The 25,110-nt window shown below is 41.6% G+C and overlaps 1 protein-coding gene across 6 annotated transcripts in view; it reads left to right on the forward strand.

The window, feature by feature from the left end:
• Positions 1-25,110, forward strand: part of LOC144601918 (contactin-4-like) — a 1,542,817-nt gene that overhangs the window by 1,471,977 nt on the left and 45,730 nt on the right. For all 6 annotated transcript variants that reach the window (XM_078414484.1, XM_078414490.1, XM_078414489.1 and 3 more), the window contains 3 exons: positions 3,931-4,080; positions 18,610-18,680; positions 20,213-20,447. In XM_078414484.1, the coding sequence (XP_078270610.1) occupies positions 3,931-4,080; positions 18,610-18,680; positions 20,213-20,447 (456 nt within the window). The remainder of the gene's footprint in view (positions 1-3,930; positions 4,081-18,609; positions 18,681-20,212; positions 20,448-25,110) is intronic.

The raw sequence follows: 25,110 nt of genomic DNA on the forward strand, positions 1-25,110 counted from the left end.
TGCTGGTTTAAATCAAAGATAGACACAAAATGCTGGAGTAACTCAGTGGGACTAACAGCATCTCTGGAGAGAAGGAATGGGTGACATTTCGGGTCAAGACTCTTCTTCAGACAATAGTCCCATCTGCCATGGTTTGGCCCATATCGCTCCAAACTTTTCCTGTTCGTCTACCTGTTACCAAGGCCTACTGGATCTCTCGTTGCTAACCATTTTAAATTTCCTTCCCATTCCCAAACTGACCTTTCTGTCTGGACTTCCTCCATTGCCAGAGTGAAGCCACATGCAAATCTGGAGGAACAGCACCTCATATTCCTCTTGAGTAGCTAACAACCCAACAGTATGAACCAGTCAGACCCGAAACATCACCCATCCTTTTTCTCCAGCAAAGCTGCCTGACCCACCGAGTTTCTCCAGCATTGGGTCTCTCTTAGGTATTCACTGCCATTTGCAGTCCCTTCTTACTAAATATGAACATTAAGTTCTCCAATTTTAGTCAATCTCTCACAAATTCCCCCCCCCCCTTTCTCCCACAAATCCCCGCCCCTTTCCTCCCATGTGCCCCACCTGGTCTCCCACTTATTTCTCTTTTCCTCTCAACCTCCCTCCTCTGCACATCAGAAATTCCCATTTGTGGGAACTGGCGAAGGACACAATTTGACGTTGCTTGCAGACCAACAGTTCATTAAATACATTGGAGAGATTTTCACAGGAGGGTGGGCTCGCTCATAGGCCCGCTCTTCTGGGCCTATTTCCCACAGAGAATCAACAATTTTGGTCGGAGAACAAAGAAAAAAATCTATGCATGGAATATCCTCCCAGAATTATATCTGGAAGGTACTCAGGTATTCCAACCAAGAACTCGGGATAAACTTATATATTTAGAGTAGTGAGAGAATAGTTCAGGGAAATAACATTGGCCTTTCAAAGGAAGTTGAGTACTGCACGAGAGAGAACAGAAGGAAAGGACACATGAGATGAAACAGGATGAGAGGGGGCTTGCATGGAGAAAAAAACCCTGGGATAAGATTTTTGCACAACATATTTTCCTGGTTTAAATTTTATATTATACTAAAATGTCTTCAGATTATGTCCTGCAGATTCACAATCGGATATTAACCCAGTCTCATAAATCCCCTCATAAGTCTCCTTAATATATACTTTTCCTGCTGCCTTGATGTCTAATCTATTTAGATCAGCAGCTCATCCCTGGAAAGAAAATTAATACTTGTGACTAAAGTGGTGTAATTCTTTAACCAGCTGAGTTAGTTACCTCCTCCACCCATGTTGGGTGTATCTCAGGGTGCAAAAGAAAATGTTGAAAACCTTTCACTGCTGTGACTGGTATAGCAAGTGTTTGCATTTATGTTTTTGAGAACAGATAGATCAATTTCCTTCATTGAGCTATGGGTCAATGTAATACTTTTCCAAATAAATTGTTATGATGCACAGAAAATAGCATTTTCATCACAGGAATCCAGGAAGAGCAAACTGGATACAGAATTGGCTTCCTAATAGGAAATAGAGTGTGGCGGTGGAAGGTTGTTTTTTGGACTGGAGGCCTGTGAATCATGGTGTGCTTCAGGTGTCAGTGCTGAGCCCATTGCTTTTTGCCATCTATATCTATGATTTGGATGAGAATGTACAAGGCATGATTAGTAAGTTTGCAGATGGTGCTTAAGTAGGTGGTATCATAGAGAGTAAAGATGGATATTGAGAATCATAACGGGATTTTGATCAGCTGGGCAAGCGGGCCAAGGAATGGCGAATGGAGTTTAATGCAGATAAGTTTGAGGTGGTGTATTTTGTGACGTCAAACCAGGACAGGACCTTCATAATGACTGGTACGGCCTTATGTTGTAGACAAAGGGATCTAAGAGCACAAGCCCATTGTTCTATGAAAGTGGTGTTGCAACTTGTATCGGATGTCTCTGAGAAAGAAAAGTTTATCTTATCAACTTACTTGGTGTTCTTGCAGGTGGCCTTGTGTTTTACTGGATCTTTTGAGTGAGCTGAAGCATTTTCTTAAGCTCCTAATTGTTTTTCTAAGTGCACCTGCATTGATACAGCCATTTTAGCTACAAGGCCTGTTTAACCCTTACATTACAGGCAGGTACAAAGACAACTTTTTAAAGACATTTGGGGTTAGGAGGGAGAGATAGATCAGCCATGATTGAATGACGGAGTAGACTTGATGGGCCGAACGGCCTAATTCTACTCCTATTCCTTATGACCTTATAATAGGAAAATGAATAAGAAAGGTTGAGAGGGATATGGGCCAAATGTGGACAAATGGGACTAGCTTAGATGAGGCATTTTGGTTGGCATAGATGAGTTGAGCTGAAGGGCCTATTTCCGTGCCACATCATTCTAGAACTCTATCTGTCAGCTCGCAATTTCACTGCAAGGTTTTAAAAAGAGACAATTGAAGAAGTTAAAGACTTTTAAGTTAGCAAGCAAGTATTTAATGTAGGAAAAGGACATTGGAATCCCTGTAGTGTTAATATCCATTCCTCCTGCTGTGCTGGCAGCCACACCAAACCTGGACTCCAAATGTTTCTTTATATTTTCTATACAGCTGTTAATCCATAGATCCATAAAAATAGAGCTTATTTTTTATTAAGTTAACATGAATAAAAATAATGTCGCACAGGATCATTGATGTAATCCCTTGTTCCATTCTAACTGTTTGAATGTATGCTAATTGTTGCACTTACACCCCCCCCCCCCAAATCTTCTCTGTGCCCCACCTGGACTTGCACATATTTCTCCCATCCCCTTCCACCCATGTTCCTCCCTCTTGCTTTACAATTCACAACTTTTCAATCCTTTAGTCTCACACCTTTTCGTCTCTGGCCTTTGTCCAACCATCTTCCTATCAAATAACCTTTTCCACCTGGATTGATCTATAACCTAAGAAAATCACAAAATGCTGGAGTAACTCAGCGGGACAGGCAGCATCTCTGGATAGAAGGAATGGGAGACGTTTCGGTTTGAGACCCTTCTTCAGACTAAAACTGATCGATAACCTGCTATGTTTTGGCCAGCCTCTCCTCTCATCCACCTCCCACCCCTCCCCCCCATCCCCCCAAACCCAATCAGTCTGAAATCCCCACCTGAAATCCATGTTCTCCTGAGAAGCTGCCTGACCCGCTGAGCTACTCCAGTACTCTGTGTCTTCTGTTGCACTTCTGTTGTCTTTAACAATCTTGCTTGCAATTGCGGTTCACTGAATCAGCTCGTAATTAGCATCAGATATGGGCTCACAAGGGACTGAATGCTAATGCTTCACATACCCGTGTTGATAAGAAGAGATGATAGTATTTTGGCATCTGCTCGCAGCTCCTGAATTAATTTGTGGGGAAGATCTGATTCTGCCACTGATCTGTCGTATCATGTGCACTTGAGCAGTTTCTCTTTTAGTTTTGACCGTGTTTCTTGTCAGCTGCTACTTTTGGAGGAGAATTTCATTCAACACTGTCACTTAGTATTATCTCTTCATTTAATCTCCTTTGCCTTTTAAATGAAAGTTATTTTCCCGAGACCACACCCAACTTAAGAGCACCAAATTTAAAAGGCCAACATGCCAACATAACCAACAAAAGGCCAAAATAACCAACATGCAGCAGCAGATAGGAATGCATCACACCACTGTAGATGACACTTAGAAAAGACTGCATTTATATAAGCAGTGCATTGTCATTGCGGGATGTTTTTGAATAAAGTGTAACACTTGGTTTCTCTGCGTGATAATATTTATAATGTTGATCCTGTGATTACAGCAGTCGGCTGTGATCATTAAAAAAAAAAAAATTAAAATTTGTGATACGATTCTTCAGCATTAATTAGGAAAAGATTTTCCTGTTTGTGGCCTTTCTATAAATGGATCGGATATTATATGTTGAAGTTAACATCATAAACGTCTCCTTGCAGTTCCTGACGTCATTGGTGGTGATGCCGTAACAGCGACTGTGATCGACCTGAGTCCATGGGTGGAATATGAATTCCGAGTTGTAGCTAGCAACAGCATTGGCATCGGGGAACCAAGCTTGCCATCTGAAAAAGCAAGGACAGAAGAAGCCCGTAAGTATCAGAATATGATTTCTGAGCACGCCCTCAAATTCTGAAATGTACAAATTATGCCAGCGTGGTCCAGGATTCCTCTACAAGAGATGGGCAGAGACAATCTGAAGAAGGATCCCGACCCGAAACACCACCTATCCATCTTCTACAGAGATGTTGCTATTGAGGGCGTGCAGCGTAGGTTTACTAGGTTAATTCCCGGAATGGCGGGACTATCATATGTTGAAAGACTGGAGCGACTAGGCTTGTATACACTGGAATTTAGAAGGATGAGAGGAGATCTTATCGAAACGTATAAGATTATTAAGGTGTTGGACACGTTAGAGGCAGGAAACATGTTCCCAATGTTGGGGGAGTCCAGAACAAGGGGCCACAGTTTAAGAATAAGGGGTAGGCCATTTAGAACTGAGATGAGGAAAAACTTTTTCAGTCAGAGTTGTGAATCTGTGGAATTCTCTGCCTCAGAAGGCAGTGGAGGCCAATTCTCTGAATGCATTCAAGAGAGAGCTGGATAGAGCTCTTAAGGATAGCGGAGTCAGGGGGTATAGGGAGAAGGCAGGAACGGGGTACTGATTGAGAATAATCAGCCATGATCACATTGAATGGCGGTGCTGGCTCGAAGGGCCGAATGGCCTCCTCCTGCACCTATTGTCTATTGTGTATTGAGATGCTGCCTGGCCTGCTGAGTTACTTTGTGTCCATTGTAAACCGGCATCTGCAGTTGCTTGCTTCGACAGAGAAAACCTATCTCCAGTGACACAGATATTTTTGCTCATGGTTCTAAAATATAATCTGAGGAAATCCTTCTTCACGTGACTTTAAACTTCCTCTTAAATCAATAAAATATCATAAAATTGTGTCAGATGCCTTACAGGAATTGGGAAAGTGTCTTAACTATCTGTGTAGATGTGAGTCAGGGTCAGAATATTTCAAATGCCCAAAGAGTTATATATAATGCCCAAAGATACATAGTGCTGGAGTAAATCAGTGAGTCAGGCAGCCTCTCTGGAGAACATGGATACATGACGTTTCAGGTCGGGACCCTTCTTCAAACTAATAGCCTCAGGTTATCTCGGTGCGGCATCTCAATTTATTAGTTTTTGACTTTTTATATGAAAATGGAAAATTAATATCTTTAAAGGTATTTTTATGTTGTTACTTATTTTTGATGTGCAATAATTTTCAAAAATGTGGAATGGAAAAGAAACATATGACAGTAATGCTCAGCAAATCTGTGGAAAGTGAAATGGAGTGAACATTTCTGAATGGTTTATCAAGTTGGCTAAGTAGCAAAGTAGATGCAGAGATGTCTGAAATCTGCCCTGGAGTAATGACCATTTCCAATGAATGGAATGGAATACTTTACTGTCATATGCGACAGGCACAGTGAAATTCTTTGTTTGCATACCCAATGTACACAAATAGCGGCCACCTACGGTGCTGACAAAGTTGCAAAGTACGCCTGCTCCTCCTTTTGTTCACCCCCTCCCCACCACAGTGGTTCCCTCACACCGGGTCCCCATTGTCCATTGTTCCTCCCCCCCCTCACGGCTGAGGCTGCATCGCCGCGAGATCTCACTGCTGCCGCCGAGGCCTCGCCGCTGCCAATGCCCCATTTCACGTGTCCGTCTCGTCCGTTGGTCGGCGCCATCATCGGCCGAAGCACCGACCTCCAATGATGTAGTACTGGTAGCAGAGCAAAACACACCCCAGGATATTTCAGAGGACCGCCATCAAAATTGCTACCAAGCCACATCAGAAGATAGTAGGCCAAGTTTAGAAAGAATTTTGAAGAAGGAAAAGTAATTAGAAAAGCACAAAGGTTTAGAAAAGGTAAGTCCAGCATTTCGGGCCTTGGAATATAAGCCACATCTGGTATTAGTGAACTGATCATGTTGAGGAATGATCAAGAAGGTGCAATAAGATAAGGCCCAGATATAGTGCAAGGCTGGTGGATATTATAGAGGAAGCAAGGATGTGACTATGGAAGGAATTAAAAGTAAGGATAAAAGGTGTAAGATTAGCACATCAGTGTTGGTAAGAATAAGCTGATAGATGAACAGGATTTGGGGAAAGTTAAGATCATGTACCAGTGTGGTATACTACCTCAGGTTTGTAATAATGTTTATTTATTTATTTATAATGAATGATCTCTTGCTCTCTTGCTATCCACTTTGCTGCTGTAACACTGTCAATTTCCCCGGTAAGGGACGAATAAAGGAATATATTACTATATTAATGTGGAGAAGGTGGGAACTTCAACGACATTGAAAAAGCCTGTTGAGAGTTTGAGTTAAAGATGAGTTGAGGCAGGAGTGAAGTCAGGCAACGTTACGGAGGTAGAAGTGGGTGATCCTAACAAAGACATCGATAATATGGTCTGAAGCTCATTATGGAGCCAGATATGAGATCAGGATTGCAAATGATCTGATTTAATTTCAGATGGTGACCAGGCACAGTGTCGACCAGTTATGGGCTGAATGTAATTATGAGGACAGATACCAAGTTATGATTCCCAAAGAGGAGAAACATTGAGGAAGGATTGTTGGTCCGCTGTGATGTGTCATCGTCTGGGCTTTGTTTCATATCAAAGCTTGCAGCTGAAATACTTTCTTTGTTACTGGTTTCCACATCCACCTAAATGGACACCAAAATGGAGCCAAACTTCAACTGTGTACATTTTAAAGCTGAGAACAATCTTACTCAATACCTGAAAGATGCAAAGAATGAGTATCATAAGTAGAAAAGGCCAGACAAACTGAGTGACAAGACTAAAAATAGGACAAACTATTACACTGAAACATCGCTCTTAGGAAAATGCAATGAGAAAATGTAATTATTTATGGAAGTAATGCGCTTGTTGAAATAATGGAGACTGTAGACCACAAGATTGGGAATAAATCAGACTTTTGAACCAGGTTTATTAGTTGTCTTCTGAAGTGTATCTGCTGCACAATAATTCATAATAATGATCAGCGGCAAACGGTTAACTATTGCCATTGTGTTAAAATATAATTGGGACAAATCTCCTGAGAATACAGAATACAGAGCTTTATTTGTCATTCGGTACCGAGGTACCGAACAAAATTACATTTCCAACAGTCACACAAAAAAAAAGAACACAAGACACATGACCCCAACACAAACATCCATCACGTGACTCCAAACACCCCCTCACTGTGATGGAGGCAACAAAACTTCCGCTCTCTTCCCCACGCCCACGGACAGACAGCTCATCCCCGACCGACCCGCAAGGGGATGGAAGTCCCCGCGGCCGAGCCGCACCGGGCGCTGAAATCTAGAAGTTGCAATATCATTATAACTACATATTGAAAAGAACGCATAATGAACATAAAGGACGCAAAATAGTATTCAAGGATAAGTTATTATTTTGGTCAAATAGTTCTACCGGTTTGATTTATTGTACCGTATCACAGTGTCTTGTATCAGGATTTACTATATTAATGAGTAGTCAGGCTTATTGATAAAACAAGCAGCACAATTAACGGCATTACTTAACACTGTTGTCTATAGTTTATCTCAGCGGCAAACAGTAGCTTCATTATTTAAAATTCCAAGTGAAATGTTCTAATTAGCAGTTCACCATAATATGGTTTTCAACACAGAAACCATTCACTATGACACCCTTTTCTCTGGTCACACTTCAGTTTCTTTAAAGCTTGATTAACATCCAATTCTTGGTATAAATGAACTCCATTTACAGTCACAATACTTTACCTTCACCACTGTATAGGAGGAGTATTTCGCTGATCCCTGTGTGAGTTACGTTTAAATGTATTTCTGGAGAGGTTGAGAGGTTAAAGAGCTTTGTAAACATTTTTTCAAGACTGCCATGTTGAGCAATAAATTCCACATTTTTTAGCTTTGAACATTAACATAAGTGAAAGGCACTAAAGGGTCACCAATTGAGTGTCATTTTTCATATTAGCAGAAAAGGTGGTGTGGCAAAATAAATTCGCTTTAAGCAATCAAGAGAATTATACAAATGTTACCCATTGGTGTTATCAAGCAACAGCATGAGCAGGTATTTAAAATACTGATTTTAGTGTTCAAGTATGAGAAAATTATAAAAGTATTCACTTTTGTGGTTTTTTAAATTCATGACCGAATTAATATTAAGAGCGAATTGTGCAATCAGAAAAAAAATCAACATTTCTTCTGACTAATAAAAAGTTAAAGAAGTTTTGTAAGTCTGACATCAGTTGTAAGTCTGACATGGTAGTATTGTATTGCTGACTTTTTGCCAACATCAACATACGCAGGCGACAAGATTTTTTCAATCCCGAGAAATTTGCTGAAAGTGATACCAGCACTCTTTTGCTTGAAACATTTTCACCTTCAGAGTTTACAGGATTGCCTGTCATCACTGCAAATGTAAAAAATGATTATTCTGCAGAATGAGCCTCCACTTAGACCATGGATGAATGGTGACAGTGTGACTGCTGATGATATTTTTCAGCAACGATGCTATTGGCAAGGGGAAAGTTGAGGTATTTTCTGCAGCAGACCTACAATAAAAATAATAATAATAATAATAATTCATGATAATTTAGTGCAAGTAATTGCTAGTAATTGCTTTTGCAAGAGCGATCAAACCACTCTTTGCCGACGACATCTCATCAGGGTGTATCTACCCCATTTTTTAGTTGTTATCCTTATGTCCTGATGGATCCTTCAGTCTGAAGAAGGGTCTCGACCCGAAACGTCACCCATTCCTTCTCTCCCGAGATGCTGCCTGACCTGCTGAGTTACTCCAGCATTTTGTGAATAAATCGATTTGTACCAGCATCTGCAGTTATTTTCTTATAGCACCAAATCATATTTTCCCAAAACACCAAAATTGTGGAACAATTTCTCTTTCAAACATTTGAATAGGGAGAATATAAATGGGACATAAATGAGCAGCTATCAGAATAATAATCACAAAATCAATGCTAGTTTGTTACTGAAAGGATTCTTTTTAACTCTTCAGTTTAGAGATACAGTGTGTACACAGGCCCTTGAGCCCACCGAATCCATGCTGACCATCAATCACCAGTACACTAATTCTATGTTATCCCACTTTCACATCCTAACACTTCTGCAATTTACAAAAGCCAATTAACCGACAAACCTGCATGTCTTTGGAAGGTGGGGGGAAACTGAAGCACTTTAGAAAACCCATGTAGTCACAAACCCCACATTGACAGCACCCATAGTCAGGATCGAACCCAGGACTCTGGCGCTGTGAGGCAGTAGCTCTATCACTTTGCTACTATGCCAGCCTTGAATACTATTTCAGTCCACAAAAGCCATGAGATACTATTGAAGCAGGTCTGGATCAGGCTGCCAGCCTATTCCTGGCCTACCAGCATGATTCCATAGAGCCAACCTTCCTTTATCGGTTGAGTGAATAGATGAGGGTGAATTGCTAAACTCTACCATATGAACACCTGTCTTAGGTATCTCACCTGCAGTCTGTATCCTTGCCCACATTTAGGATTCAAAATGTGGAGTACCATGGAGAGACAATAGACAATAGGTGCAGGAGTAGGCCATTCGGCTCTTCGAGCCAGCACCACCATTCAATGTGATCATGGCTGATCATTCTCAATCAGTACCCCGTTCCTGCCTTCTCCCCATACCCCCTGACTCCGCTATCCTTAAGAGCTCTATCTAGCTCTCTCTTGAATGCATTCAGAGAATTGGCCTCCACTGCCTTCTGAGACAAAGAATTCCACAGATTTACAACTGAAAAGGTTTTTCCTCATCTCCGTTCTAAATAGCCTACCCCTTATTCTTAAACTGTGGCCCCTGGTTCTGGACTCCCCCAACATTGGGAACATGTTTCCTGCCTCTAACATGTCCAACCCCTTAATAATCTTATATGTTTCGATAAGATCCCCTCTCATCCTTCTAAATTCCGGTGTATACAAGCCCAGTCGCTCCAGTCTTTCAACATACGACAGTCCCGCCATTCCAAACTGTAAACATGACATAGATTCCCTTATCCCTTATCATGTATCAGCTATACATTGTAAATGGATCGCTTGTAAACATGTATTGTCTTTCTGCTGACTGGTTGGCACGCAACAAAAGCTTTTCACTGTACCTCGGCACACGTGACAATAAACTAACCTAAATGCACTGGAATACAAGAAAAAGTCCACAGTTACACCAGAGCTAGGAGCTTACAACCATTGGCTGTGATGAATGAGGTTGATACTTCGCTTGAGGAGTTTGGATTGAGATCTTCACAAATATGAACAAGATGAATGTGAAGAAAATGTTTACTGTTATATGCAAATTCAAAATGGGAGTCCATCAACAAAAGTGTTACTGGTAAATATAATGAGAAGATGAGGAAATAAACTCTTTACTCAGGGGGTGCTTAGAATGCGGGGGTTGCTGCTGCAGAGGTGGTTGGAAGAAATGGCTTTCTACCTTCAGAAAAGAACTGGAAGAAACGAAAAAGAAAAGAAGGTCTGGTGATTAGCTAAGATGAAGTACACACAATGAGAGGAGATTTGTACGGAATAGAGATACCACCCAGGCTGATTGGACCGAATGACTTGTGTCCCTCTAAACCATTCATATCCATGTATCTGTCCAAAATAGGTATTCCTGTTTGAAATATTCCATACTTCTTATTATAGAATACATAGCACGGTTATTTTATAATAAGCTGCCACAGACCCGTTGCTAATTTGAACCAAATGGAATTAAATTATCTCTCAATACAGAATGGCAAGTGGTGTCAGTATAATGTCAACTCTCAGCTATCAAGAATTACATTGGACCCCTAATATTGGGGTTAGTTTCCAGAATGGCTACACACATGCCTTGTCAATGTAACTTATGTATTCCTGCACCAGGAATTGGCAGATTGAGATACAGGGGAAAGTATCCTGGCGCGATGGGTTACACCCATTTATAGTATTGTGTTCAGTCTCTTGCCCAGAGTAGGAGAATCAAGACCCAGAGGACATAGGTTTAAGGTGAGGGGGGGGGGGGAAGATTTAATAAGAACCTGAGATGTAACTTTTTCACACAAATGGTGGTGGGTGTATGGAGGAGGTAGTTGCCCGAGGAGGTAGTTGAGGCAGATTTTATTGCGACGTTTAAGAAACATTTAGACAGTTACAGGGATAGGACAGGTTTAGAGGGATATGGGCCAAACATCGGCAGGTGGGACTAGTGCAGATGGGACATGTTGGCTAGTGTGGACAAGTTGGGCCGAGGGGCCTGTTTCCACACTGTAAGACTCTATGACTTTATGACCCTATTTATCGGTTCCTTTAGGCTATTTCCGCCGAGGCCCCTGGGGATTCTGTGTCCATGAACTAGGGTCCAGTTCAATTCTACAATCTACCTCATTGTAGACATGGGGTTATGTCTCTGGGACTGTTATGCTACAATCCTGAGAGTAATATTCTGCAGTCTGTATCTTTCCATTTGTTCTCTACCTATTGTACTTGTGTTTGGCTTAATTGTATTTACTTATTGCAATGGCAGTTTCTATACCTTCTCAAAGTCCAACTTTGATAGCCATTACTTCTCGGGGATGGAATGGAGGTATAACTTACGCACACACTGCACTCTGACATAGCAAAAACGAATCTTCCAAACGCTGTTTCTTGATTAATTGGTCTTTATTAAAGTAGCACAAATCAAACGAGTAATTCATAACTTTTTGTTCTTATCATAGAAACATAGAAACATAGAAAACAGGTGCAGGAGTAGGCCATTCAGCCCTTCGAGCCTGCACCGCCATTCAATATGATCATGGCTGATCATCCAGCTCAGTAACCTGTACCTGCCTTCTCTCCATACCCCCTGATCCCTTTAGCCACAAGGGCCACATCTAACTCCCTCTTAAATATAGCCAATGAACTGGCCTCAACTACCTTCTGTGGCAGAGAATTCCACAGACTCACCACTCTCTGTTTCTTCTTCAAACAATACAGTAAAAATCGTGTAGTCGTTACCGTGTGGTCCTTGTGAGTATGGCTGGCACGAGTGTGACTGGCGCGAGTGTGGCAGACGTGAGTGTGACTGGCGCGAGTGTGGCAGACGTGAGTGTGACTGGCGCAAGCGTGGTAAAAAACTGTATTCTCTCCATCCTCCGAGACTAAACTGACCCACAATCTCAGTCGCCACACTAGCCTCCTCCCATGTAGACACTCCCCATTACGTATCAAATCACACCCAGAAGCATGCAAAAAAGACAGAAACTAGAAATATTAAACATAGCCATCATACAATGACAGTAACTAAATTAAGCGTAAATGGCTCCTACACTTATTGTCAATCTGATTTGAATGGATAGCATGCAAAACGAAGGTTTTCACTGTACCTCAGTACAAATGGCAATAATAAACCTAAACTTCAAGTGTTAATGGAAAGGTGCATTTTGGTGATCATTAATCTATTCTTGCATGAACTGTTTGTGTGCACAAGCCTCCCTGTTACATGGTCTGTCAGCTGAAATTCCTTTCATGTTTTCCCCTGTTGCGTTGCTAAGTACCTTTGGCACTAACTTTGCTTTCGATTGATATAATGAAGTAGGATGGAAGTAGAGATTCGCAGGGAGCATAATCACTGGTTGGACAAAATGGGCTGTTTCTGTGCAAGAAACCCAATGGAATTTCATTAATTTGATGCTTTCTCCTAGCTCCCTCCAATAATCCATGTTGTTGGTTTCAAGGTTTTTCTGTGGACAGTTTTTCATCATGTATTTTCAATTTGCAGTTTCTCAGCAAGCTACATGAAAGGATACGATGGCTGCTATTAATTAGTTAACTAAACTTTTGAGACAGTTTCTCATTTTCAGTTGTGTCAGTTGCAAAATTGATTAATAAAAGCCTTGGTAATTTTAAACTTAAAAAGAAAATTGCATGAAATAAACAGACTGGATCGTATGATTTGTTGAATGTTGACCAACTACAAATGCAGGCATTCAGCAGTTTTGTCGGAGCGTATTGAAGTGTGGCTTAAGATGTTAGGTTGAGGATTCCATCAGTAATATTTTCAACATGTTCCCTGTCTTTGCACTGCGTCCTCTCCTTGCCATTCTGATGAGCTTGTACTTTGTGTTGCTGAAGTTCTTCTCCTCAAGAGGCTTGTTTTATTTATTGACTTGTTCCACCACCAATTGGACACATTTAAATATCGGTGACTACATCAGGCAAAATCCTAATAATCACCCCCCCTCACCCCCCTTCCCCTTATCCACAGTGCACTGCCTACATGTCCAACCCGCAAACAACTAGTAAGCACAACAACCGTTGAGTACAGGGAAAAGGAACCTTCCACCATCTCCCTCTACCTCCTTGACAAGGTTCCACATGGTAGGCTGCTCTGGAAGGTTAGATCACATGGGATCCAATGGATAGAAAACTGAGTTAATGGAAGGAAGGAGAGGGATATGGGTGAAGGTTGCTTTTCGGACTGGAGGTCTCTGGCAAATGGCGTGCCTCGGATTTTTCTGCTAGGAACATTGCTGTTTGTCATCTTTATCAACAATTTGGATGAGAAGGTACAAGGCATGATTTGCAAGTTTGCAGATGACACTACAGAGAGTGGTATTGTAGATGGTGAATATTGTTATAAAAAAATGCAGCATGTTCTTAATCGGTTGGGCAAGTGGGCTGATGAATGGTTGATGGAATTTAATACAAAGAAGTGCGAGGTGTTGCATTTGGGCAGTCTAACATGGGCAGGACCTACACAGTGAATGGCAGGGCTCTGGGGAGTGTTACAGAGCAGAGTGATCTAGGAGAGCAGGTACATTGATCCTTGAAAGTGGCATCACAGGTAGACAGGGTGGTCAAGAAGGCTATTGACACATTGCCCTTCATCGGTCAGAATATTGAGTATAGCAGTTGGGAGGTTATGTTACAGTTATATGACATTTGCGAGGCCACATTTAGAGTACTGTGTTAAATTATGGTCACCGTGTTATAGGAAAGATGTTGGCAAGCTGGAAAAAGTGCAGAAAGGATTTACGAGAATGTTGCCAGGACTTGAGGGCCTGAGCTCCAGGGAGAGGTTGAGCAGGCTGGGACTTTATTCCTTGGAGTGCAGGAGGATAAAGGGTGATCTTATATAGAGGTGTACAGGACAGCACTAGATCGGGTAAATGGCCAGAGTAGGGGAATCGAGAACGAGAGGACATAGGTTTAAGGTGAGTGGAGAAAGATTTAATAGGAACCCGAGGGGTAACTTTTTTATGCAAAGGGTTGTGGGTATGTGGAACGAGCTGCTGGAGGAGAGAGTTGAGGCAGTTACTATCATAATATTTAAGAGACATTGGACAGGTTTAGAAGGGTTATGGGCCAAACATGGGCAGGTGGGACTAGTGTATATGGGGCATGCCGGTCCCCATGGGAAAGTTGGGCGGAATGGCCAGTTTCCACACTGTATGACTCTATGTAACCGTTAGAGGTAATAATAGTTTGCAAGCAGCCGTCATTCCATTACCTATTTCTACCTGAGACACCATAGATTATCAATATTGAAATCCAGACTAGATTCCATTTGATTTGAGAAATGCAGATCAGATTTGTGTTTATGTTGAGCTTATCTTGCCTCATAAAGACTAATCTTGCATCGAAAAGGTTTAGAAGGGTTATGGGCCAAGTACTGGCAAATGTGATTAGATAGGATACAGTTGGAAGAAGGAACTGGAGATGCTGGTTTAAACTGAAGATAGACACAAAATGCTGAAGTCACTCAGCAGGACAGGCAACATCTCTGGATAGAAGGAATAGGTGACGTTTCGGGTCGAGACCCATCTTCTGACGGAGTTGGAAGAACCGGTTCTTCAGACCGACTTAGCCTGAAGATGGTTCTCGACCCAAAACTCCAGCATTTTGAGTCTGTCTTTAATGTAGATACTGTATCGTTTGGCATTGATGAGTCAGCCAATGGGCCTGTTTCCGCACTCTATGATTCTATTTAATGCTTTGTTGCGTAATTCCAAAAGGGGTGCAGTATTTAAAATTTTATATGTGTGACTTGTGACTTTTAATTACATAGTGGCATGGTAAAATATATGGGAATAATTCTCCACCCTGACTGGTCGTAAATTTTGTCATTGCATTTCAGATAAAAACCATGGAAATAATCTGATTTTAATTTCCATAGCTGTGATGTGGTTTTTATAAAAGGCTAACAGACAGCTTGGCAGCAAGCTTAAAGAACCTCCCTGTAATCTTTTTGTATTTATTGTTTTTAGTGGTAATTCAATAAAGCTTTTCCAACATTAAGTACTTGGAGCCATAAAAAGGAGTCATAGAGTTGTACTGCACAGAAACATGCACTCTGGCCCACCATGAGTTTGCTAATCAGCAATTATACATCTACACTAATCCTGATCGCTTGGTCCACAGCCTTCTATGCTTTGGCAATTTAAGTACTCATCTAGGTTCTTCTCAACTGTTGTGATAGTACGTGGTTCCACTACTCACTCCGGCAATGCATTCCCGATTCAACCATCAACTGGCTTATAAAATTCATCCTCATGTCCACTTTAAACCTATCTCCCTAATGTCCTCTAGTTTGTGAAACCTCTGCTACTAGCTATCCTGCCCTTGCCCCTCATAATTTTCTTTACCTTTATCAGGTCCCCCCTCTGCCTTCTCTACTCCAAACAAAATAAATGAAGCTGATCCAGTCTCTCCTCACAATTGAAATGGCGACTGGAAAAGTTGGGTCTTTTTCTCTCTGGAGCTTTGGAGACTGAAGGGTGACCTGACAGAGGTGTATATAATCATGATTGATTAGGTGTATATAATCATCATCATTGGTCCAAAAATGCTCACCAAATCCACCCAAAACTTCATCCTCAACATTGATGGTCTCCCATTATCCACCTCACCTCACATCCGGAATCTTGGAATCATCCTTGATCAAACCCTCTCCTTCGACAAACACATCAAACACATCACAAAGACAGCCTTCTTCCACCTCAAAAACATTGCCCGTCTCCGTCCATCCCTCTCCTCCACAGCTGCAGAAACCCTCATCCACGCCTTCATCACCTCCCGTCTGGACTACTGCAACAGCCTCCTCTATGGCGCACCCTCAAAAATCATCAATAAACTTCAATACATTCAAAACTCCGCTGCCCGTCTACTCACACACACCTCGATCCGTGACCATATCACCCCCGTCCTTTATAAACTCCACTGGCTCCCCATCCCCCAGAGAATCCAGTACAAAATCCTCCTCATAACCTACAAAGCCCTCCATAACCTGGCCCCATCCTACCTGACCGACCTCCTCCACAGGCACACTCCCACCTGCACCCTCCGCTCTGCCGCTGCCAATCTCCTATCCCCCCACATCCGGACTAAACTCAGATCCTGGGGGTTCCATCGCTGCTCCCACCCTATGGAACTCACTACCCCAAACCGTTAGAGACTCCCCCACACTCACCACATTCAAAACATCGCTGAAGTCTCACCTGTTCAGTACTGCCTTCAACCACTGAAGGTCACCTCACCTACTGTCTCCTTTCTCTGTTCATTTATTTATTTACTTATTTATCTATTTATTAATTTCCCTATGTTCTCAAAATCTCTGTAAAGCGTCTTTGAGTATATGAAAAGCGCTATATAAATAAAATGTGTTATTATTATTATTATGAGTGCCATAGATAAGATGAATAGCCACAGTCTGTCCTCTACACTGGAGGACGGGTTTAAGGTGAGAGGAGAATGATATTAAAAGGCATCCGAGAGGCTTTCCTTTTCACACAGAGGGTGGTGTGTACATGGAATGTGCTGCCGGAGGTACAGGCAGGTACAATAGTGACATTTAAAAGCCACAAACAGATAATGGATAGGAAAGACGTGGAGGGATATGGGCCAGACACAGGCAAGTAGGACTAGCTCAGAGAGGCAATGGTGTGAGATAGATTGAAGGGCCTGTTCCTGTGTTGTAAAGCTCAATGGCTCTTGATCCTCTCCATTGCAATCATATTGTTCCCATAATTTAGTGACCAAAACTGCACACGGTACTATAATAACATTGTCCCATAGCCTCCTTACCTATTTCATTTTGAGCTCCTACTAATGAAGGCCAGTATCACATGTGCCCTCTTCACCCTCTCATCTACCTGTGTTGCCACCTTCAGGGAACCTTGGACTTGCATGTCAAATTACCTAGCATAGAAACAAAGAACTGCAGATGCTAATGTTTGGGTCAGGACCTGAAATGTCACCTATCCGTGTTCTCCAGGGATGCTGTCTGACCAGCATTTTGTGTCTTTCCATGCCAAACTACCAATCCTCCCAATGACCTGACCATTTGTTGTGTATGTCTTACCCTAATAAATGCTCCCACAATCCATTTTCTCATGTTTATCAGGATTAAACACCACCTGCCATAGTTCTGTTCTTTTCACTGATCACATTTTCCTCCAATCTACTTTGTTCCTCAACAAAAATATCAATATTCACCTTACTGATCATACCTCCTATATTCACATCCAAACCGTTAATGTACATGACAAAGTGTAAGGATCCCATCATCTATCCAGATAGTGCTCCAGCCTTCAAACACAAAAATCAACATTCGCCATCATTTTCTGCCTCCTAACAGCAAACCTATTTTAGATCCAATTTATCAACTTGCCTCGGATCACATGGACCTCATATTTTAGACCAGTCTCCTCTTTAAGACCTGGTCCACGGATTTGCTTAAGTTCTCTCGATAGACACAAAATGCTGGAATAACTCAGCAGGTCAGGCAGCATTAGAGTCATAGAGTCATAGATTGATACAGTGCGGAAATAGGCCCTTCGGTCCAACTCGCCCGCACCAGCCAACAATGTCCCAGCTACCCTAGTCCCACTTGCCTGCGCTTGGTCCATAACCCTCCAAACCTGTCCGATCCATGTACCTGTCCAACTGTTTCTTAAACAATGGGATAGTCCCAGCCTCAACTGCCTCCTCTGGCAGCTTGTTCCATACACCCACCACCCTCTGTATGAAAAAGTTACCCCTCGGATTCCTAATAATTTTTTTCCACTTCACCTTGAATCTATGTCCTCTGGTCCTCGATTCCTCTACTCTGGGTAAAAGACTGTGCAGCTACCCAATCTATTCCTCTCATGATTTTGTATACCTCTATAAGATCTCCCCCTCATCCTCCGACGCTCCATGGAATAGAGACCCAGCCTACTTAATCTCTCCCTATAGCTCACACCCTCTAGCCCTGGCAACATCCTCGTAAAAAGGATGGATGACGTTTCGGGTCGGAGCCCTTCTTCAAACTTATTGAGACTGAGGAAGGGTTCTGACCCGAAACATCACCCATCCTTTTTCTCCAGAATGCTGCCTGACCCACAGAGTTACTCCAGCACTTTGTGTCTCCTTTCAGGATAAACCAGCATCTGCATTTCCTTCCTATACTTAAGTTCTGTATCTGGTGTACTTATTTTGCTATATCAACTCACAGAAGCCAGTGTTTTTGAACTCAATGTACATTTTAACTTATTTATTATTTTATGTTTTCTTACAGTTCCCGAAGTCGGTCCAGCTAACGTCAGTGGGGGAGGTGGCAGTCGATCAGAACTGGTAATATCTTGGGAGGTAAGCTCTAAGTGTCATTTCTGCATTCGTTTTTTTGCAGATTTAATTTTTCAGGACAATGTTCAAATATTGAACTTCAAGTCTAAGTGAGGAATCTTAATCGCTGGACATAATATGCAAGTAAAAAAAAAATACTGGACCAAAATAACAGTTGATTTGACCCAATTTCAATTCAACATTGTACAATCAACAGAAAGAAGGACCACAAAAGATTATCATCCACATGGAGACGACACAGATAATGGTACAGCCCGTCTCATCATCTCCATGATGTTTTGCCCATGCAAAGGTGGAAAGATTAACAAAATTTTGGAAGGACAGAAAATAGCCTGAAAATGTTTTTCTAAACCTCGAAAGCAACCATTTTGCAGCTAACTAGCGAGTTATTGTCTCAATTGCTTTACAGTTGCACTCAAGTACCTTAAAATCTGTTATGTTCTCAGGAAATGTCCTCATTATAAGATTAGAGTGAATGTAAACTTTGACCATGCAGTATCATGGGTAATTTGTTCCTAAGGCGAATTATCGAGAGAGTCCTGCTAGCATTCGGATTAACAATTTTATAGCCCTAATCTCTTCAAGGAAGATTGGAGAAGCTATAGTTTTGCTTGAAGTCAAGATGGTTGTGGGAAGAATAAATAGGAATATGCAAGTTTCTGCCTGACTTAGATGCCATAGAGTAATCTGTTCTCCTTAGCAGGTGGTTCCAGAAAAATTATACACAGATTCGAAGCAATCGGCAAAAGAGCCACAAAGGGGAACCCAGGAAAATCTACACACAGAGCTTGTATTAGCTTCACGCACACAGTATTTCTCAAGAAATTGGCCGACATGGACTTGATGAGTTGAACACTCCTTCTGTGCTGTAATAATTCTACAACTGTGCGCAAAGCAAACAGTGATCCCTAAGGAAATGCGATAAAAGGGATAGGAATAGCCAAGAGATGATCGTTTTTGTCCCCAATGTCGACTGCTGTCCTTGGAGTTTTGGACAGAATGGAAGCGTCCCAAATGACAGAATCTATTTGAAGGTAGACACAAAATGCTGGAGTAACTCAGCAGGTCAGGCAGCATCTCGGGAGAGAAGGAATGGCTGACGTTTTGGTTCGAGACCAAACACTTTGCTTATTTGGTGCTTCTGGCTGAAGCATGCAAGATTTATTGCTGAGACTTGGAGAGCTTTGTGAGCATGACCTTTTATCCCTCCAGTCCAAATGGGAAGAATGTGTAGCAAACCCAGCTGTTCAAGCCATGAGTAATACAAAGTCCTTCAGAAGATTTATCAGAATTATTTTTTAAACCAACTTGGCAGCAAGGAAGTTTTTTACAGATCATTAATGTTTACAAAGCATTCTGTTGTATTGCTGATCAGATCAAGAAAAGGCCGACGATTATTATTGTGAATAACACAAGCTCATTGGCTTATATGTCCTTCCACTGTGTCATAACAATTCTATGGTGGCCTATCAATTCAATTGGAAAGAACTCTTGTTTCTTTTAACATTTTTTTGTGTGTTTGGTTTCATTTTCAGCCTGTTCCCGAGGAGTTACAAAATGGTGAGGGCTTTGGATATGTCGTTGCTTTTCGACCGACTGGAGCCACAAGTTGGATGAAGGCGGCAGTAACATCAGCAGATGCATCGAGATATGTTTTTAGAAACGAAAGTGTCCCACCTTTCTCTCCCTACGGAGTCAAGGTTGGAGTTTACAACAACCAAGGTGAAGGACCTTACAGCTCAGTAATCACTGTGTATTCAGCCGAGGAGGGTAAGTAAAGAAACTGAGCCAGTGATCCTGTTGAAATCACCCCTTATCACATCTCAGTTCCTGGTCCTGCGATCATGTCATATCATGCCAAAGCATTCCATCCTTCATTCCCACACCAAAAACATAATCAGGCAAGTTGCTACCAGAATTCTTCAGATGTCATGGATCATATCGGAGTCACCGATTGCAAAGACCCAGGATATCTATCTCAATCACATGGGGATATAGAGTTTTGTTCATCCAGTTGATATCAAAAGAAAAGTACAAAGTAGAAGGTCTGAAACAATAGAGAAGACTGTAGAAACGTGCAGCAGGTAGACAGTCAGCATTCTGAGTTGCCCAGCTCCATCCGAGAGTGCCAAAAAGTAACTTGTGCTCTCCAAAAAGCTGAACTGACTTAAAAATAACTGCCTTTTATTTTTTTGATTGAGAAATTGGTAAAGGAAATAATTTTTCCATCCCATAACAGTTGTGCTCTTAAATCCACAAACATAACTATATGCGGAGTGGATTATGTTAGACGAACTGCATTAAGCTGAGATGTACAAAAGTGATATTTAAGTTTAGGTGTTACTAAATTACAATTAAAACACAAAGTACTTGTGCTCAACCAAGAAAACCAAGCCCAAAGCCAAAATACTATCTCAACCCAAAAACTAACGGTGGCGCAGCGGTAGAGTTGCTGCCTTACAGCGAATGCAGCGCCGGAGACTCAGGTTCGATCCTGACTACGGGTGCTGTACTGTAAGGAGTTTGTACGTTCTCCCCGTGACCTGCGTGGGTTTTCTCCGAGATCTTCGGTTTCCTCCCACACTCCAAAGACGTACAGGTATGTAGGTTAATTGACTGGGTAAATGTAAAAATTGTCCCTAGTGTGTGTAGGATAGTGTTAATGTGCGGGGATCGCTGGGCGGTGCGGACTTGGTGGGCCGAAAAGGCCTGTTTCCGCGCTGTATCTGAAATATGAAAATAAATATGAAATATGTAATAAGCAGCTACCTACATGTTAACAAGCTCTTTTTTTTTAAATGATCGTGTAGATGCAAGTATATCATTGGCGTTATCAAGTGGGCACCTCCCTTCACTGGTGTTTTGTTGACTTAGGCCCACGACACCTCAGGAAGGCTCAACAGTTAGTTCTGGCATCCCAGAACAACCCCCCTCAATACCTGCTCTCACCACCTATGCTACCAGCATCTACTAAATAAAGGAAATTGCAGGCAGTTGCATCCTATCTTCTGCTTATCCTAACCCATCATTAAACTCGTAATGCCACAAATATCAACCTTAGATGACAATATTAAGGTAGAAATCTAAATTCTACACAAACAATGTAAAAGGCATAAGCTGAATGGAAACATCATCTATTAATATTACTTGAGAAAAACAACAAATAACGCGAGAATAAAGAAAAACTACTTCAATTTATGTCAGTTATAGAATCATAAACTTATCCAGCATGGAAACAGGTCCTTTGGCTCACCTTGTCCATGCCAATACTGGGCTAGTCCCATTTGGATGCATTTGACCCACATCCCTCTAAACCCTTCCTATCCATATATTGGTCCAAATGTCTTTTGAAAGTCGTAATTGTATCCGGTTCCTTAGCTTCCTCTAGCAGCTTGTTCCAAGTTATCCCTGAGGTCCCTTTTAAATACAGTATCTACCCTTTCTGAGTGCACTGTACAGCCATGGAAATGCTTTTTAACTGCATGCATTATTTTCACCGGAGGAAGCACACAGCTAGATTTATGGACAGGAAGCTCCAGCAACCAACATGACTAAAAAACAGTTATCTTTCTTTTTGGATTGAGAACCTTTGGGATAACTCTTGTTCGGAGCCACGCTGTGTGATCAATTAGATCTACTTGCGAAAATAAATATATTCTTGGTTTGTTAACTTAACCAAAAGTCACAGCAGGTAATCCAGCATTCATTCAGATAAATCTGTCTAGTTTTTTGGTGCTATTTTTCCTGGAGTGGGATTTGAACCCATATCCTGATTTAGAGAGGAAGAGATTGCAGCCCACTGCAATATGGCTGAAATTTCATGGCCATTTACGAATGTTTATTTTTGATACCATGTGTTGATATGGTGAGACATTTTGAGATCTACTAGTTTAGTAACCAGGGGAAACACACCATTCATTGTTTTGGGCAACAAGTGTCCATTATTGGAGTTTGTATCCTGACTCTAAAATGGAAGTAATTTCCCACATGCTTATTGAGGAGTAGTTTATTCTGTAATAATCTCAACAAGATCGAAGTGTTGTATAAACAATCAGATAAGTTAACACCTTATTGAACAGGCATGGGAGTCATATAACCAACTCCTTTCCCACATGCTTATTTTTGTATAATCCTTTTCTGGCCTTTGGGATGATTGCAGTAGGTTTTGTTTTTACTGAGTTTGTATAAAAATGTCCACTTATTTATTTTATTATTTTATTTTTTTCATATTTCAGATACAGCGCGGAAACAGGCCTTTTCGGCCCACCAAGTCCGCGCCGCCCAGCGATCCCCGCACATTAACACTATCCTACACACACTAGGGACAATTTTTTTATTTTTTTTTAATTTATTTTTTTACATTTACCCAGTCAATTAACCTACATACCTGTGATTTTTTTTCTGTGGAAGTAACAAAGTGGACAATAGCAGTTTGTTGGCTGTAGTGCACAAAATGATAACTGTACCTTTCACACCAGGTGGCATGATTTCAGTAATAGAGTCATACAGCGTGGAAACAGGCCTTCAGCCCAACGTGCCCACACTGGCCCACATGTCCCAGCTACACAAGTCCCTCCTGCCAGCATTTGGCCCATATCCCTCTGAACCTGTCTAACTGCTTCTTAAACATTGAGATAGTCCATGCCTCAACTACCTCGTCTGGCAGCTTGTTTCATTCACCCACCACCCTTTGTGTGAAAAAGTTATCCCTCAGATTCCTATTCAATCTTTTCCCCTTGACCTGAAATCTATGTCCTCTGGTCCTCGATTCCCCTACTCTGGGCAAGAGACTCTGTGCATCTAGATGGGTCATGTGATATGTTCATATCATATCAGTCTCGTGAACGTGTGTGTGAGTATGCACAGTGTACTTGTGTAAAAGTAAAGAAGACCCACACTGGCAACTGCTAGACTAAAACCTGTGTTTGTTTCTGTCTACATGCCACTGCCGTAATATCTTGCAATGGCCAATTTTGCTCCCTACCCATTATTATTATTATTTCAATTAAGTTCTTCAATTGAAGACTAATCTCATCACTACATCAGTAAAGTAATGCCATTGATGTTGAATTGCAGGTTAAGACTAAGATGGAAAAGTATGAGTGAAGGTGAAGAGAGCTGACAATGAGTTTTGGAATGGAGCTTTGACAAGGGGCATGATACATGTGTTTAGAACAAGATGAATGGGACTGCTGGATTTAAAAAAAGATGTAGTAATATAAAAACAAATGGACTCAAAGTTGAAATTCAGTGTAAAATATTTTGAACCAGGGATCAGAAGAGTGCTTAAAACAGGCTCAGATGGGAAGTTGAAAGGAAAGTGGAAATGGGATAGAAGAACAGAGAGAAATATGATATTGGCTCAGTACCTTTGGGTATAACAGCAACAAGTATCTGCATTGTCCACTTTAATGCAAAAATATCCTCATGTGCCTGATAGTGATACCCCACATCTGTTGCATTGCAACTCCTGTCGTGAACACTGAAATAGTGATCAGCTGTGAACTTTTTAACCCCCTAGTAGAAAATATTGAAAATATTGTGTCTTGTTGGATGAAGTGTAATTGAGCTTCTGGTGGTGTTTAAAGACATAATTGCTGTTAACATTCATGGGCTACATATATATTTTATACGTAGGTTGAAGTTAAATCAGAATAACATTGTAAAATTCTCTGGCTTTCGGTTAAGCAAACTAGGTAGCTTCTGAAGAAGGGTCCCGACCCAAAATGTCACCTATCCATGTTTTCCAGAGATGCTGCCTGACCCGCTGAGTTACTCCAGCAATTTGTGTCCTTTTGTGTGAAGCAGCATCTGCAGCCCCTTGTTTCTTTTAATTTTCTAGTTGTTTGCAAGATATCTGCGTGGTCTAGTGATATAGTGTGGAAACAGGCCTTTTGACCCACTGATTCCGCACTGATCAGTGATCACCCCTGCACTAGTTTTACCCTACACATGAGGGACAATTTACAGAAGCCAATCAACCTACAAACCCTGCATGTCTTTGGGATGTGGGAGAAAACCGCAACATCTGGAGAAAACCCACAGTCACAGGTAGAACATGCAAAAATCCGTACAGACAGAACCCGTAGTCAGGATCGAACCTGGGTCTCCAGAGCTGTAAAGCAGCAACTCCACCGCTGCGCCACTGTGTTACCTCGAAATCCATAGTCAGATCGACTGCTTAGTTTGGTATTAATATTGGCCGCGGATTGCAGAACAGATTTGAAAACTTTTAACTCTGCCTAACCTTTGTGGGAAATTTTCTGACGTTTAAAGTCAAGCATCATCAATTTGCAACTGATTAGAGGAACTGTCGAATCTGCGTACATCAAAAATAAAGACCAACAAACGCTCGTTGGTGTAAGATTCCTCTTTGTAAGTTTTAATTTCTATGCAGGAATTTGACAACCGTATAAACACTGGAGCAGATCTT

This window comes from Rhinoraja longicauda, chromosome 17 (assembly GCF_053455715.1).
Source record: "Rhinoraja longicauda isolate Sanriku21f chromosome 17, sRhiLon1.1, whole genome shotgun sequence".
NCBI lineage: Eukaryota > Metazoa > Chordata > Chondrichthyes > Rajiformes > Arhynchobatidae > Rhinoraja > Rhinoraja longicauda.